At 50.4% G+C, this 15,581-nt stretch overlaps 1 protein-coding gene across 1 annotated transcript in view; it reads left to right on the top strand.

Annotated features, from left to right (window-relative positions):
* Positions 1-15,567, top strand: part of unc13a (unc-13 homolog A (C. elegans)) — a 31,256-nt gene extending 15,689 nt beyond the window's left edge. The window contains exons 23-42 of the mRNA XM_084692874.1: positions 75-143; positions 534-623; positions 833-967; positions 1,061-1,194; positions 1,514-1,599; positions 1,706-1,832; positions 1,930-2,026; positions 2,718-2,861; positions 3,178-3,255; positions 3,381-3,458; positions 3,756-3,844; positions 3,998-4,144; positions 4,499-4,622; positions 7,505-7,534; positions 8,300-8,356; positions 8,434-8,514; positions 8,611-8,758; positions 11,285-11,377; positions 11,522-11,681; positions 12,079-15,567. Of these exons, the coding sequence (XP_084549000.1) occupies positions 75-143; positions 534-623; positions 833-967; positions 1,061-1,194; positions 1,514-1,599; positions 1,706-1,832; positions 1,930-2,026; positions 2,718-2,861; positions 3,178-3,255; positions 3,381-3,458; positions 3,756-3,844; positions 3,998-4,144; positions 4,499-4,622; positions 7,505-7,534; positions 8,300-8,356; positions 8,434-8,514; positions 8,611-8,758; positions 11,285-11,377; positions 11,522-11,681; positions 12,079-12,367 (2,256 nt within the window). The 3' untranslated portion in view covers positions 12,368-15,567. The remainder of the gene's footprint in view (positions 1-74; positions 144-533; positions 624-832; positions 968-1,060; positions 1,195-1,513; positions 1,600-1,705; positions 1,833-1,929; positions 2,027-2,717; positions 2,862-3,177; positions 3,256-3,380; positions 3,459-3,755; positions 3,845-3,997; positions 4,145-4,498; positions 4,623-7,504; positions 7,535-8,299; positions 8,357-8,433; positions 8,515-8,610; positions 8,759-11,284; positions 11,378-11,521; positions 11,682-12,078) is intronic.
* Positions 15,568-15,581: the final 14 nt, after the last annotated feature.

The raw sequence follows: 15,581 nt of genomic DNA, 5'->3' as shown, positions 1-15,581 counted from the left end.
GTTTTATACCGTGAGCTCAAAAATGAATTCAATACATACTTCAACTGTAACAAGGCTTGTGTTTATGATCACAGAAAGAACGTTTTGTGAAGCTTCTGGACCAGCTGCACAACTCACTGAGGATAGATCTATCCATGTACCGGGTAACCTCTCTCTGCCTCTTTCTAGCTCTCCTTTTCTTCTTCTTCTTCTTCTGCTTCTTCTTCTTCTGCTTCTTCTTCTGCTTCTTCTTCTTCTTCTTCTTCTTCTTCTTCTTCTTCTTCTTCTTCTGCTTCTTCTTCTTCTTCTTCTTCTTCTGCTTCTTCTTCTTCTTCTTCTTCTTCTTCTTCTGCTTCTTCTTCTTCTTCTTCTTCTTCTGCTTCTTCTTCTTCTGCTTCTTCTTCTTCTTCTTCTTCTTCTTCTTCTTCTTCTTCTTCTTCTTCTTCTTCTTCTTCTTCTGCTTCTTCTTCTTCTGCTTCTCTCTGTGAAAGAGGCTGATATGTTCATCTGAAGACACACACACACACAGTTCATGGTGCCTCTTCTCTCTCCAGAACAACTTTCCTGCCAGCAGTCCAGACAGACTCCAGGATCTCAAGTCCACGGTGGATCTTCTGACCAGCATCACCTTCTTCAGGATGAAGGTACCCTGACTCTCTCCTCCCCCTCTCCTCCCTTCCCCTCCCCCTCTCCTCCCTTTCCCCTCCCCCTCTCTCTCCCATGTCTGCATGAGTTAACCCAACAACCTGGCCATAGCTAGCCAGGTAGATAGCTGGTGTTGGCAGTGATCTATCTAGAATGTGTCTCTGGAGTTATTTCACCTCTCCCCCCCATCCCCCCCCCCCCCCCTCAGGTCCAGGAGCTGCAGTCCCCCCCCAGGGCCAGCCAGGTGGTGAAAGACTGTGTGAAGGCCTGCCTCAACTCCACCTACGAGTACATCTTCAACAACTGCCATGAGCTCTACAGCAGAGAGTACCAGACCGACCCGGTAAGCTGTGTGTGTGTGTGGTGGGAGTGTAAGGTGTGTGTGTGTGTGTCTGCTCGCGTCAGTGCCTGAGTCTTGTGACCCCCTGACCCCCAGGCCAAGCAGGGCGTGGTCCCCCCAGAGGAGCAGGGCCCCAGCATCAAGAACCTGGATTTCTGGTCCAAGCTCATCACCCTCATCGTGTCCATCATCGAGGAGGACAGAAACTCCTACACACCCTGCCTCAACCAGTACGCACCTCTCTCTCTCTCTCTCTTTCTCTCTTTCTCTCTTTCTCTCTTTCTCTCTTTCTCTCTTTCTCTCTTTCTCTCTCTCTCTGTCTCTCTCTCTCTTTCTTGGCCTCACTTCAGGAATGGGACTGTAATTCAATTTTGTCCTCAATGTTGTATGGGCATATGTTTCTCCTCTCCTCTTTCTCCTCCACACCTCCCTCCTCGATCTCTCTCTCTCTCTCTCTCTCTCTCTCTCTCTCTCTCTCTCTCTCTCTCTCTCTCTCTCTCCTCCCTGCCTTCTCCCTCCTTCTCCTCTTTCCCTCCACCTCTTTGCCAGGTTCCCCCAGGAGCTGAATGTAGGGAAGATCAGTGCTGAGGTGATGTGGAACCTGTTTGCTCAGGATATGAAGTACGCAATGGAGGGTAAGTACTGCACACACACACACACACACACACACACTTAATCAGTACACACACAACTGTGCGTGTGTGTTGTAAGCTGTTCTAATGGAGTGTGTGTTATCCTCAGAGCATGAGAAGAACAGGCTTTGTAAAAGTGCTGACTACATGAACCTGCACTTCAAAGTGAAGTGGCTCTACAATGAGTACTGCAAGGACCTGCCCTTCTTCAAGAGCAGAGTACCCGAGTACCCTGCGTGAGTACACACACACACGCACACACACACGACAGCCCTGGTTTCAGTGTAGTTTGAGCATCAGATCAGAAGTCCCGCCCCTTGCCCTCACCCATAGGTGGTTCGAGCCGTTCGTCATCCAGTGGTTGGACGAGAATGAGGAAGTGTCCAGAGACTTCCAGCATGGCGCCCTGGAGAGAGACAAAAAAGATGGGGTAAATCTCTCCTCTTCTCCTTCTCTACTCCTCTCCTTCTCCCCTCTCCTCTTATCCTTACCTTCACTCACCTATAACTATGGAAACACTTCAGACTAAGTTTGTCCTGTGTTTTATCTTTCTCTCTACCTCCTCCTCTTCTCTCAAACAACATTTGGGAGAAGTCTACACACAGCTATGGAGACTGACAGGAAAGTGTGTGTGTGTGTGTGGGTCGAAATCTCCTGACTCTCCTGGAGATCTATTAATGTTCTTGTTCCTGACCAATGGGAGCTGTCATCACGCTGACTACCCAGAAGCCCCTGCGGCACATGGGGCAGACACAAACTCACCTCTGAGCCAATTAGAGCCGTGCAGACAGAGGTGCTCCCAGCTGGGCCTGTCTGATTAAAACAGCAGGTCTTCTTCATCCTCCTCCTCCTCCTCCTCCTCGCCTGATAACTAGACCAGACACACTCAAAAACCTCTTGCTCTCCCTCCTCCTCCCCTCACCTTCTCTTCCTTCCTCTTCCCTCCCTCCCTCCCTCCTCCAGTTCTGACATTTTATCTCTTCTCCTCCACTCTATCCTCTCCCTTCTCCTCTTTCTCTCTCTTTCACCAGGTCTAACTCCTCCTCCTCTTCCTCTCTCCAGGTCTAACTCCTCCCCCTCTTCCACTCTCCAGGTCTAACTCCTCCTCTTCCTCTCTCCAGTTCCAGGTGACGTCTGAGCATGCTCTGTTCTCCTGCTCGGTGGTGGACGTTTTCTCCCAGCTCAACCAGAGCTTTGAGATCATCAGGAAGTTAGAGTGTCCAGACCCACAGATCGTAGGACACTACATGAAACGCTTCGCCAAGGTACTCCGGCCTACCTCACTTCCTGTTGTCCTCCGCAACTCTTTCTGTAGAGGAGGATGATCTCTGCTTCGGATTATGTTCCGGTTCTAGCCATGTCCTTGTTATTTTATGGTTCTGGTCATTTTCTGGTTCTGGTCATGTTCTGGGTCTGGTCATGTTCTGGTCATGTTCTGGTTCTGGTCATGTTCTGGTTCTGGTCATGTTCTGGTTCTGGGTATGGTCATGTTCTGGTTCTGGTCATGTTCTGGTTCTGGGTATGGTCATGTTCTGGTTCTGGTCATGTTCTGGGTCTGGTCATGTTCTGCTCTCTCCTCAGACGATCAGCAACGTGCTGCTGTCCTACGCTGATGTCATCTCCAAGTGCTTTGCCAACTACGTTACCATGGAGAAAGTGGTGGGTGTCCAATCGCATGCCAGGTGTAAGGAAGGAAGAAGGGAAGGGGGGGGTGTAAGGAGTTGATGGAGGGAGGGTTGGAGAGAGAGATGAGGTGGTGATGACTTCCTGTCTCCTGTCTGTAGCCCTGCATCCTGATTAACAACATCCAACAGCTGAGAGTGCAGCTGGAGAAGATGTTTGAGGCCATGGGAGGAAAAAATGTGAGTGACCCTTTACACACCCTCCCCCCTGAACACATCCATGTCACAGCTGTGTGCGATGGGCACTCTCTCTCCCTCTCTCTCGCTCTCCCTCACTCTCTCACTCTCGGTCGCTCGCTCTCCCTCACTCAGGTCGGTGACCTACTTTCAGTCTCTGTCTGTTTGTTTGGTCGTGTTTTCTACAGCCTGCTGGGTGCTCTGTGTGATGGTCATGACTCTGACAAGCTCTCTCATTATATGCATACGCGTGTGTCGGTGTGTGTTTGTCTGTGTGTGTTTGTCTGTGCGTGTGCCCAGCTATGTGTGGAGGCCAGCGACATCCTGAAGGACCTGCAGGTGAAGCTGAACAACGTGATGGACGATCTCAGTAGAGTGTTCGCCACCAAGTGAGAGCCGAACACGCGTGCGCCCACACACACACCCATGGTTACACGCACGCTTGAGCTGGTGGGACACAGTCCAATCCGAGATGCAGCATACACAAAGGATATCATGCTTTTTGTGTATAACTGCTTGCTTGTGTGTGTGTGTGTGTGTAGTTTTGCGCCCCACATCGAGGAGTGTGTGAAGCAGATGGGGGACATCCTGGCAGGGGTGAAGGGCAGCACCAACGTGGGCAACGCCAGCAGCGTGGCACAGGATGCCGACAACGTGCTGCAGCCCATCATGGAGTTCCTGGACAGCAAGTAGGAGATCAGCCCAGTGTCTCTCTCTCTCTCTCTCTCTCTGTCTCTCTCTCTCTATCTCTATCTCTATCTCTTTCTTTCTCTCTCTCTCTCTCTCTCTCTCTCTCTCTCTCTCTCTCTCTCTCTCTCTCTCTCTCTCTCTCTCTCTCAATCTCTCTTTCTTTCTTTCTTTCTCTCCTGCTTGACTCATCTCTTGGCTGGAGATGTTGGTCTGGCACTCTTTAAAATGCACTGTTCCTCCGCCTCTCTCTCTCTCTCTCTCTCTCTCTCTCTCTCTCTCTCTCTCTCTGCCTCTCTCTCTCTCTGCCTCTCTCTCTCTTTCCCCTCTCTCTCTCTCCTCCTTCTCCCTCCTAGTCTATCCCTGTTTGCTAAGATCTGTGAGAAGACTGTTCTGAAGCGAGTGCTGAAGGAGCTGTGGAAGCTGGTGATGAACACCATGGAGAAGACCATCGTCCTGCCCCCGCTCACCGACCAGACGGTAAGGACACACACACATGCACTCACACACGCACTCACACACACGGGCACACACGGGCACGTATGCAGACACACATCACCTACACATACGCTACAATACACGCACATACCTGTCGTATTATACATCCCTTCTTATCATACACTCACTCACAGATCACCTACTAAATCGATACACACACCTGTTATGCATATCTATCTTATCTCCAACATATACACACAACCCTCCCCCTCGCCCTGGCAGCGTTAGCTAACACCAGAATGGGACTGAGATGATGGACATTTCACTCTACACCAACACAACATGGCTGCGTTGCTGCTCCAATCTGTCTGACGACGAACAGACCACCAGCTACTCTTCATCCTTGCACACACACACACACACACACACCACGTACAGATACTTCTCAGCCCTAAACACACACACAACTCCCCTACTCCGACTAAAACAAGCCCAGTCTCCCTCTCAGCAGTTTTCTGCCGACCCAGACGGGGTTAAGGAGTGCACCATATCATTCTGACCCTGCTCCACACTGCTCTCCAGAATGCTACACTTAGGCCTAACCAGCAAAGCCTCCTCCTCTTTCTCCTCCTCCTCTTCCTCCTGCTCTTCCTGTTCCTTCTCCTCCCCACCTCTTCTCTCTCTCTCTCCTACTCCTCCTCCTCTTCCTTCCATCTGGACTAGCGTGAATTTGGAAAAACAGGATATTCAGATCTGAGGTCATTCTGGAAAGCAGCTGGGCGTTTTTGTTTTGTTTAAATATATATATATGTTATCATTTATGTTTGGTAATAGAGAGACTCCATACTATTGTTTTCTAGAACGCATATTACTGTCCTTGGTCCCTAGCTCCCTGGCCTCGCTTTTTGACCTGTCTCCTAGTCCCTTAGCTAACCTCATACTGTATAAATCCTCCATGCTCCTTGTCTCCTAGCTAACATCCTACCTCTAACCACTAGCTCCCTGCCCAGCATCCTAGCTCCCTAACTACCCGGATACTCAGCTTACTCCTTTAGCACTCCATCAAGCACCCAATCACCCTAGCCTTGTAGTCCATAGCTATCCTGCAAGCCACCTAGTCAAAACCATTGCCTCCTAGCTCCCTCCCTAGCCTCCTAGCTCCCTCCCTTGCCTCCTAGCTCCCTTGGTAGCCTACTAGCTCCCTCCCAAACCCACAACCCCCTACCCTGCTCCCTAGCCTCCTAGTTTCCTAGCACCGTAACCTCCTAGCACCCTAACTCCCAGGCCTTCTAGCCAGCTCTCTAGCTCCCTAGCCATCTAGCCAGCTTTCCTAAGTCTGTCCACCCCCCACCACCACCTGATAGCCGCTTGGCTAGCATCCTAGCCACTTAACCCTATAGCCCCCCCCCCCCCCCCTGCTGCGTGTTGATGGTGACTGAGGTGCTGTGCGGTGCTCTGACCCTTCTCTTTGGTTGTCACCACGTCTGCTCCCTGTGCTCACCCTCCTCAGATGATTGTAAGTACGACACTCCTGCGTGTGAGTCTGTCTGTCCGTCCACAGTCCGTCAATGCAAGGCGGCCAGTCCACCGCTGAATGTGGCTGCTACCCCCCCCCCCCCCTGTCTACCCCTCACCCCCCTCCCCCCGAAACCTGTCGCTCTTTCTATCACACTTTACTGTCTGTCTCCTCTTCTGTCCGTCTGTCTTTCTTTCTTCTCTCCTATTCTTTGCTGTCTTTCTTTCCGTCTCTTTTATTTCTTCTCCTCTCCTCCCTCCATCTTTGAAGCAACAGTCGCATGGTGCATTCCTGACTGATACTCGCGTAGGGCCCCGCCCAGTTTCACCACCTTATCCAATCAGGAGCCTCTTCTCCGTCTGCAATCCCCTCTTGCTCTCTTTATCTCCTTTCTTCCCTTCTTTCCTTGGATCAGGAAGTGCGGGGTCACTGTTCTAACTCTCCCCTGGTGTTGCCTTGTTCTCTGCATCGTGTCCCCGGGTTACCCCCCTCCCCCCTCTCTTTCTAGCTCTCTCCCCCTCCCCCCAGACCCTCCCCCCTCCACTCACCCCTGTCTGTAGTTCTCCCCCTCCCTTTTGTGGGTCTGTTGCTTGTCTCAACCGAGGTCAAGTGTACTGTAATGTATTATACTGTAGTGTACTATACCATTAATGTACTGTATTGTAGTGTACTATAATGTAGTGTACTGTACTATGCTGTAGTGTCCTGTACTGTACTATGATGTACCGTGCTGTAGCCTTGACTCTGGCCCCTGCACCTGTCTGGTCACACACTGCCTGTGTGCTGTGTGTGTCTCGGTGTAGTGTCTGTGATCAACTGGGAGGATGTGGCTGATTAGGATGTTGACAGTAATGATAATGCTAGTGTTTTTTCGTGTTATGTTACAATGACTCTATTGATAAGTTATGGGTTTCCCCCGCTGGATGTGAAGAGTTTCACTCACAGTACCGACACTTTAAATGTTATAACTTTGTATTTTATTTTGATTTTGATGTGTTTATTAGCTCCAGGGTATGTAGTTGAAGCTTTTCACATGGAGGCAGTGACCAATGAATAGAGGTTCTTGTTTTCACGATACTCAGCTTTATATCCAGTTACCGTGTCTGGTCCAACATGTACCATACACACGGCAGATCTGATTGGCTGTGACGAGTATCGACCAACCAATCAGGCTAATTGTGACCAAGTTCCATTCAGAACTCAATACTTTGGAAACCAGGAAGTGGTCGGAAGGATGACATCACAGCTCGGCTGGACCCTCCAATCAGAAGCAGGAGTGTGGAGCTCTTCCGTTTCCTCTCACACTCTCCCTACAGTTTCTAGATATGTGCACTCTCCAGATGTCAGCCAATGAGAATGTGGGGGAAACCCTACTTCCTGAAGTATTAACCATGTCTTCTCTTTACAGGGGAGGGTGAAGAATGCTTGTCACAGTGATGTAAGGACCAATCCCCTCTAGCTCAGTGTGTCCTGTCTCTCTCCTCTCTGTCCTCTCTCTGTCCTCTCTGTCCTCTCTCTCCCCCCTCTCTGTCCTCTCTCTCCCCCCTCTGTCCTCTCTCTCCTTTCTGTCTCGTTTCTCTCCTCCATGTGACTGCTCGGTGTCTTCCCAAACAAAGCCGTGGAAGCGGACGTTTCTTACCTTTGTTTTTAAACAGCTGCCTAACCTCCATCTGGTTACTGTAGTATAACCCCTCCCCCCCACCACCTCCTGTCTACCCCACTATCTACCCCCCCCCCGCCCCCTAGTGTGTTGGCAGCCTCTCCTACCTCCTCACCTCCGGCCCCCTGGGGGTGGACTCTGAACCAGGCCTCCTCGCATCCGCCTGTTGATCCGTGGTTGTGTGTTTAGAGTTGGTAGAAGGTTGTGTGAAGACTGGCCAGTCCTGAGTGATATATGTGCTAGCAGAGTAATGTTACGGGCTGCATATATCACTGTGGGGCCTCTGCACAGACTGTCTCAGGCTGCCCTGTACTCTCACCTGTTTTGTGTGTGTGTGTGTGTGTTACACAAGCTGAGGTGTTTTCTTCTCCCCTCCACAGCCTTGTCTTGCTTTCTTTGTCTTTGCAAGCTTGTGTGTGTGTGTGTGTGTGTTTGACATTCATCTGTTTGTGCCTTCTGCTCTTGTTAATGATAATGAACGCTTTCCCTCTCTCTGTCTCCCCCCCCCCCCTCCATCCCCTCTCTCTCCTTCTACCTCTTCAGGGCACCCAGCTCATCCTCAGTGCAGCCAAGGAGTTGGGACAGCTCTCCAAACTCAAGGTGTGTACGAGAGTATCTATGCATGTGTGTCAGTGTGTGTGTGTGTGTTTGAACCTCACTCTCTTTGCCCCCTGCAGGAGCACATGGTTCGCGAGGAGGCTAAAGCTCTCTCTCCCAAGCAGTGCGCTGTGATCGAACTGGCTCTGGACACCATAAAGGTAACCATTCTAGAACCTACCCTCAAGTTCCACCATCTGGTCTAGACCCTTCACCGGCTGTTCTAGAACCCTCACGGTCCGTCCGTCTGTCCGTAGCAATACTTCCATGCAGGTGGGGTGGGACTGAAGAAGGCCTTCCTGGAGAAGAGCCCTGACCTGCTGTCTCTGCACTATGCCCTGTCCCTGTACACCCAGGCCACTGACAAGCTCATCAAGACCTTCATCCAGTCCCAGAACCAGCAAGGTACAGCTGACCCTCCAGGGGGGGTGGGGGAGACTAACCTGATCTAGACTGGGCAGATCTGGACTATAATTGGGAGATTCTCCCTCACTCTCTCTCTCCTCCATTCCTGGATGGAGCGTTACATAATAGTTATTGTCTCCATGGAGACACGGGTACAGGTTTGTAAGGCGGTGTAACAGACCATTTTAGGTGTGATCGTGTTAAATACCCACCCCCAGCCCACATCTCTTCACCAGTCTAGAGAGCTACATGGAGTAGCAGAGATCTGACCTTCTACTGATTTAGCTGCCCCCTTTGTCCACACCAGCGGCAGCGAACAAACGATGCATGTAGAAACCAAAGCAGAACACCAAGTGTCACAATTGTCCAGTTCTAACAGTCTTTCGTTGGTCATTGCTGCAGGAACAGTCTGTGCTTGCAGAGGTCAGAGAGACCAGCTGCTCCTGTGTCTGGTCTCACCAGCTGTCTGTCTAGGAGATACTCTCACTGGGCTGTTTGATGTTATTTAGTTATGCTGTCTGACTCCCAGATATGTATCTCTCTATTACTTCTCTCTCCCCCTCTCTCCCTTTCTCTCACCCTCTCTGTTTCTCTCTCTCTCTCTCTCCCTCCCTCCTTCCACCTTTCCCTCTCTCTCTCGTTGTCTTTTCATCTTTCTCTCTCCCTTTCTCTCGCCCTCTCTGTTTCTCTCTCTCCCTCCCTCCTTCCACCTTTCTCTCTCCCTCTCTGTTTCTCTCTCTCCCTCCCTCTCTCCTTCCACCCTGTCTGGTGACCAGTCTTCGGAGGAAAGGGAGTGAGGTTCACCACTAGTGAGGATGTGTACCCAGACAAGGGTATGTGGGACCCCCCCTCGGGGTTTACACCCCCCCCCCCTCGGCCCATGACCCCCACCACCAAGAGAGGGGGCAGGGGAAACACTCCACCCCCCCCCCACCTCCACCCCCCCATATGCATCCCAAAGACCACTTGCCTGCTCAACCTAACTCCAACCTCATCCTAGTACACACACACACACACAATACTGTACACATTACAACGCACTGCTTGTTTAACCTAACCCACTACCTCCATAGCAATGCACATGTACTACACACACCAAGTACACCACAACCCTCCCAATGAGCGTCCACTGGCATGTGAACCCGTGTGGGGGTTAGCGCCTGAATGCACTCATGCATGTGGCGCACACACACACCTCCCTGTGTGTGTGTGTGTGTGTGTGTATACATACCCAGTATGTATGCAGAGGGATGCGGCATGCTGGTCTGGGGCCAGACTACATGCATTAAGAGAGGATCCCTAGTCTGGCATGGACCACAGAGCCTGAGGAACCTGACGTGTGTGTGTGTGTGTGTGTGATTTACTTGTGTGGGCTCAGAGATGGAGGTTCTTGCCTGTGTTCACCCTTCATTTGATGATGAGGATGACGGTGATGACACGGTTTGTCTGGGAGGGTTCCCCGTCCTATGCCTATGCCCTAGTCAAAGCCCAATCACACACACAGACTGGAAAAACACACACTCCAAAGTGCAGTTAGGTTTCCTCCAGCAGAGACACTCGGTGACAGTGCGCCCAATCAGCTGTTTTCCCCGAGGTCATGTGGTCACGCAGTCAGTCAGTGTAGATCAGTGCTGATGAATTCATCTGACTCTCCTTACTGTCTCTCTGAGGAAAATACATGGCAACATTTTTTTTTTTTTTTTTTTTGCCTTGGTCTCCTAGCCAGTTACACACAACTACACACACAAAAACGAATACACAAACACACACACACACACACACACATTTGTACTGAACCACGCACACTAGTACACAAGCAAGCTGCCAGAGAAGAGACATGTACAATTTGTAAGGATTCTCACAACCTTCCAGGAGAGCCCAGCTGGTGCTGTTCTGAGCCCAACTGTCTAAAGAGTCTGGTTCCAACTGCATCCCAGGCTGTACATGTCACACAGTCCGGTCTGAACCCCCTCCCCACCAGCCCTGCCTTGCAGACAAACAGAGACGGAGCGTGTGTGGAGACTCCTCCACTCGGTCGGGCCCACAAGCATGGAACCCATGGGTCCTAGTGCCCTCCCCATTGGGGTAGGCTATCCTGTGAGGAGAGGAAACACGCCCGCCCTGCATGGAGCTTTTCCTGTCGCTATGAGGAAAAACACGATGAGATCATCTCGTCCCCTAACTTGTCCCAAGGGACAGGCTAGATGTCTCCAGAAAAGTGTCCAGGCGTGTGTGTGTGTGTGTGCTACCACCCAGGATAGCTGACGCTGGGGGGTAGGGCGTGCTTTCCAACCTGCCCCACCCCACCGCATCTCCCTTCCTCAGGCTAGGGAGCTGGGTGGTGGATGATCACCCAGGTGGAAGCCTGGTCCTCCTGGTTGGAATCATCCCAGCATGAGCCTGTTTCCTGTCTGGGGGGACTACTGGGGAGAAGTGGCACCCGTCCCAGATCCACTCCTCTGGGTCCTGACTAACACCCTCTCTCTGACTCCCCTCACCCCCCTCCCTCCCCTCCCCCGGATCCAGGGTCCGGCGTGGAGGACGCAGTAGGTGAGGTGTCCATCCACGTGGAGATCTTCACCCACCCCAACACAGGGGAACACAAGGTCACTGTGAAAGGTAGGTCTGGAGAAGATGGGATTATACAGTTCGCACTCGTCGGCTATAAGAAGAGAATGACAAAAATAAGAAATGACATCCTGCTTTCTCACCTTCTTCTGCTTCTCCCCTGTACCCCCCCCCCCCCCCCCCGCCCTTCCCTAGTGGTGGCAGCTAACGACCTGCGCTGGCAGACTCAGGGCATCTTCCGCCCCTTCGTGGAGGTCTACATCATCGGCCCTCACCTCAGCGACAAGAAGAGGAAATACGCCACCAAGTCCAAGAACAACAGCTGGGCTCCCAAGTACAACGAGACGTTCACCTTGTAAGCAGCCGCGCCACCCAGCTACACCTTCTACTTTCAGTGAGGGTTAAGGGGCTGGGCTGGGTCAGGTGGTTGGCTAGGAGTCAGGTGGTTGAGCGGTGAGGGAATCGGGCTAGTAATCAGAAGGTTGCCGGTTCGATTCCCCGCCGTACAAGATGACATTGTGTCATTGGGCAAGGAACTTCACCCTACTTGCCTCACCTCACCCTACAAGTAAGTCGCTCTGGATAAGAGAGTCTGCTAATTGACGAAACGTAAATGTAGGGTGGGGGTTTGTTAGCATTTTGGTTGGGTACTGTTGGGGTTGGTTAGCATATGGTAGAGCTAGGGCAGGTTTAGATTTGGTTGGGTTAGGATTTGACCGGTTCTCTGGTGTATCCCCCCCCCACCCCCCCAGCACCCTGAGCGCAGAGGTGGGCCCGGAGTGCTACGAGCTGCAGGTCTGCGTGAAAGACTACTGCTTCGCCCGCGAGGACCGCACGGTGGGCATGGCGGTGATGCAGCTCAAGGACATGGCCTCCAGGGGCAGCGTGGCGTGCTGGCTCCCCCTGGGGAAGCGCGTCCACATGGACGAGACGGGCCTCACCGTGCTGCGCATCCTGTCGCAGCGCAACAACGACGACGTCGCCAAGGAGTTCGTCAAGCTCAAGTCCGACCAGCGTTCCGTGGAGGAGGGGCGGAGCTAAAAGGGAAGAGGGGGGGGTCTGTAGTCTTTCCACTTCCCCCCCCCCCCCCTTCACACGGCGCCAGGCGGAGGCGTGGCTGCAGAGCCACCACTGTCAAACAGAGCTAGGTCAAATGCAATGTGCTAAATGCTGAGGGAAAACCAATAGGGCTGCATTTTCCCCACCCAGGTCAGTTCCACATACACTGGCATAAAAAAAAGTGCACGTAACATGTTTTCATACACTTCCTAGTATTTGATCCGTGTGTTTGACCCAGGTCTGCCTTCAACTCTCCACACACACAGCGCCACTCAGTGGTGTGGAGGTGTTGCTGCAGCGCCACTGCCAACCAATCACACCCACCCTAAACTGTACTTACTCCTTGTCTTTCTGTGAGTGAAACACTGACCTCCTGAATCCTACTGCCAGTCACATGAAGATGCTAGCAAATAGATGTATCATCGTAATACAGAGTTACAAAGCAGGGATATGTATAGCTCAGTAGTAGAGCATTTGACTGTACAACAAAAGGTTGAATTACAACCACCCCCTTAACACTATACGTTGCTTTGGATAAAAAGTATATTGCATATTACATCAATAAGCTATATAGTCTATTTTACTAACTCTTCTCCTCACATCCATTACACAGCGGGCAGTATTCTAAGATAGCCACAAATCATGCAATCTTTCATGTGTACGGGACAAGGAGTTTTAACATCTTGTTGGCTTGAGAGTCTGGGGCATTTCTTTCTGTTTAAACCTGCACCGTCAATCTATAAGCTACAACCTGCCATGTGTAATACCCATCAACTGTAGGAACAAAAGTCTACCATGTCTAGACCCCATTCTCTGTTGGAACAGACACCTGCCATGTGTAGATCCTATACTCTGTAGGAACAGAAACATGCCATGCCTAGACCCCATCCTGAGTAGGAACAGATACCTATGTCTAGATCTTTCTCTGTAGGAACAAAGACCTGCCATGTCTAGATCCTATCCCCTGAGGGACCAGAAGTGCCGCTAGATAATCAATTGTATCAGCCAATAGGAACACTAAGCACAAGACCTATTGACTAACCACCCAATCAGCCAGAGAGAAACTTCGGCTGGACGCTGTAGTCCTCTCGGCTACCCAGGAGGAGAGCAAATGTAGATTTACATATTTGTATGTAGCACAGTATAGATATTACGAATCGTTAATGATTTATACACATATATATATATTTAAAGACTGTAAAGGACGATACTAGAACGTTTGAAAGAGTGTCTACCTACCTGTCTGTATGTTGTCTACCTGTCTGTCTGTCTACCTGTCTGTCTGCCTGTCTAGCAGAGCACACTGCCTGATACCCTAACGGCCTTCTCTTGTCAGTCCTGTCTGTCTTCTCCATCCTGAATCCTACATCCTCTCTTCTGAGATTAGCCTCAATAAGGGGTGAGGGTGGGGAGAGGTTTGATGAAGGACCGAATGAAGACAAGCACTGATTCATCGACCCGCGTGTTTTATATAGTTCTGTGTAAGAGTTGATGCGTAATGTCTGTGTGTGTGTCTGTACCTCAGAAAGCCATGCTGAGCAGAGAACACTGCATAGAGTCTGGGAGATTTTCCACAAGCTTAAATACACTTCCTATGTCTTAAAAGCTAGGTTTGCCTCGTGTCGTATAGGGAGCTGAAACCTTCCCTCCCCCTCTGACCTAACCTTCCCCATCCCAACTCCTCCTCCCTATCCCACATCCCTCTACACCTTCTCCACTCTCCTATGTACCTACCCCCTCCCCCCCCCCTTCCAAACAGATGACAAATGAGAATCTTAACACATTCCATGACGATAGCTACTAAACCCAACAAGATGTCAGGATCCTCGACTATGTAACAACCAACACAGGTTTTTATACAAAAGCCCCCTAGCTAGCAAACAAGGTTTTAACTAAGTCTATGCAGCCACCAAGGGAACCTGTCTTACACTGACCGGTGGGATTTGATGTTTACATAGTGTATTATTATTAGCACAACGTTTTGTCCTGTCACTGTCTGAGGTAAAAGATTAGCAGAGGTGAAGGGTTGGCGGAGGGATGCCTCTGCTTGCCTTTCGATGGAGAGGAACAGTTCCAAGGTCAAAGGGCATTGTACATACTATTGCCGTACCAAACGTGTGTGTGTGTGCGTGCATATACTTAAATCTAGACTTACTATTGAGTGGGTGTATGAGTCGAGGTTGCTGCTCCATCTTCTAGAACAGGCTAGCAGGGCCTAACAGAAGCTAGCACACATTATTAAGGGCAACACGTCAGCACAAGCGAGCCTAAGATGGGTTGGCATTCATTATCACAAGCTGGCATGTCAGCAGAGTGTAGCACAGGCTAACACACATTAGCTAAGCTTAATGGACTTGCATTTGTTAGCACAGTTTAGTACTGTCTGACATGTTAGCAGCATCTAGTACAGGCTAACACACCTTAGCAGGGTCTAACACAGACAAGCACACTTTAGCAGAGGCTAGCACATGTCAGCACAGGCTAGAACTTGCTAGTATAAATGATCACAGGCTAGCACAAGCTAGTATAACTATTACAGGTTAGCACATGTTAGATATCAAGTTACCAACACAGGTAATGCAAGTGAAAAGTAGCTGGACCAAGACACAATAGTAAATCTTACTTATTGCTGTTGACAATAATACTTCAGTCAATGAAACCAGATATTCACACTTTTTCTGTCTGATTATGACTCTCTCTCTCCTTCTCTCTTTCTTGGTCTATCGCTCCCTCCCTCCTCTCTTGCGCTGTCCTTCTGGGTCATCCTCTCTTTCAGTACTTCAGTCTCAGTGTGTTGACGATCACGTGACCAGCGTGCGTGTCCTGTCTCAGACTGACCAAGCACCCGCGGGCACACACTCTGTGATGCCAGCCCTGTACATAGGACGCAGTGCATGATGGGAAAAGTGCATCTTTCTTGTGTCGGCACGTGATGACTTGATGTTATTTGCCAATTGTTGTCTTCTTCGATTTTGTTTTGGATATTTTATTATCGTTTTCTATTTTCCAGAGGTTTGTGAGCGTATCGATATTAATAATGACGTGTAGTGGTACTGAGTACTGGCATGGGAGCATTTTTTTATACTGGAGATGTTTCTAATGTTTAGGTTTTTAAATTCTGGTTGTTCTTATGGGGGAGGGGGGGTGTGGCAGTGTATGTTTATGCTTCCAATAAACTGTCAGAAGAGAAAGCTGG

The sequence above is a fragment of the Hypomesus nipponensis genome, chromosome 26 (assembly GCF_054491055.1).
Source record: "Hypomesus nipponensis isolate SF chromosome 26, ASM5449105v1, whole genome shotgun sequence".
Lineage (NCBI taxonomy): Eukaryota > Metazoa > Chordata > Actinopteri > Osmeriformes > Osmeridae > Hypomesus > Hypomesus nipponensis.
The sequence above is the reverse complement of the archived record's forward strand: the minus strand, read 5'-3'. Positions and strand labels throughout refer to the sequence as shown.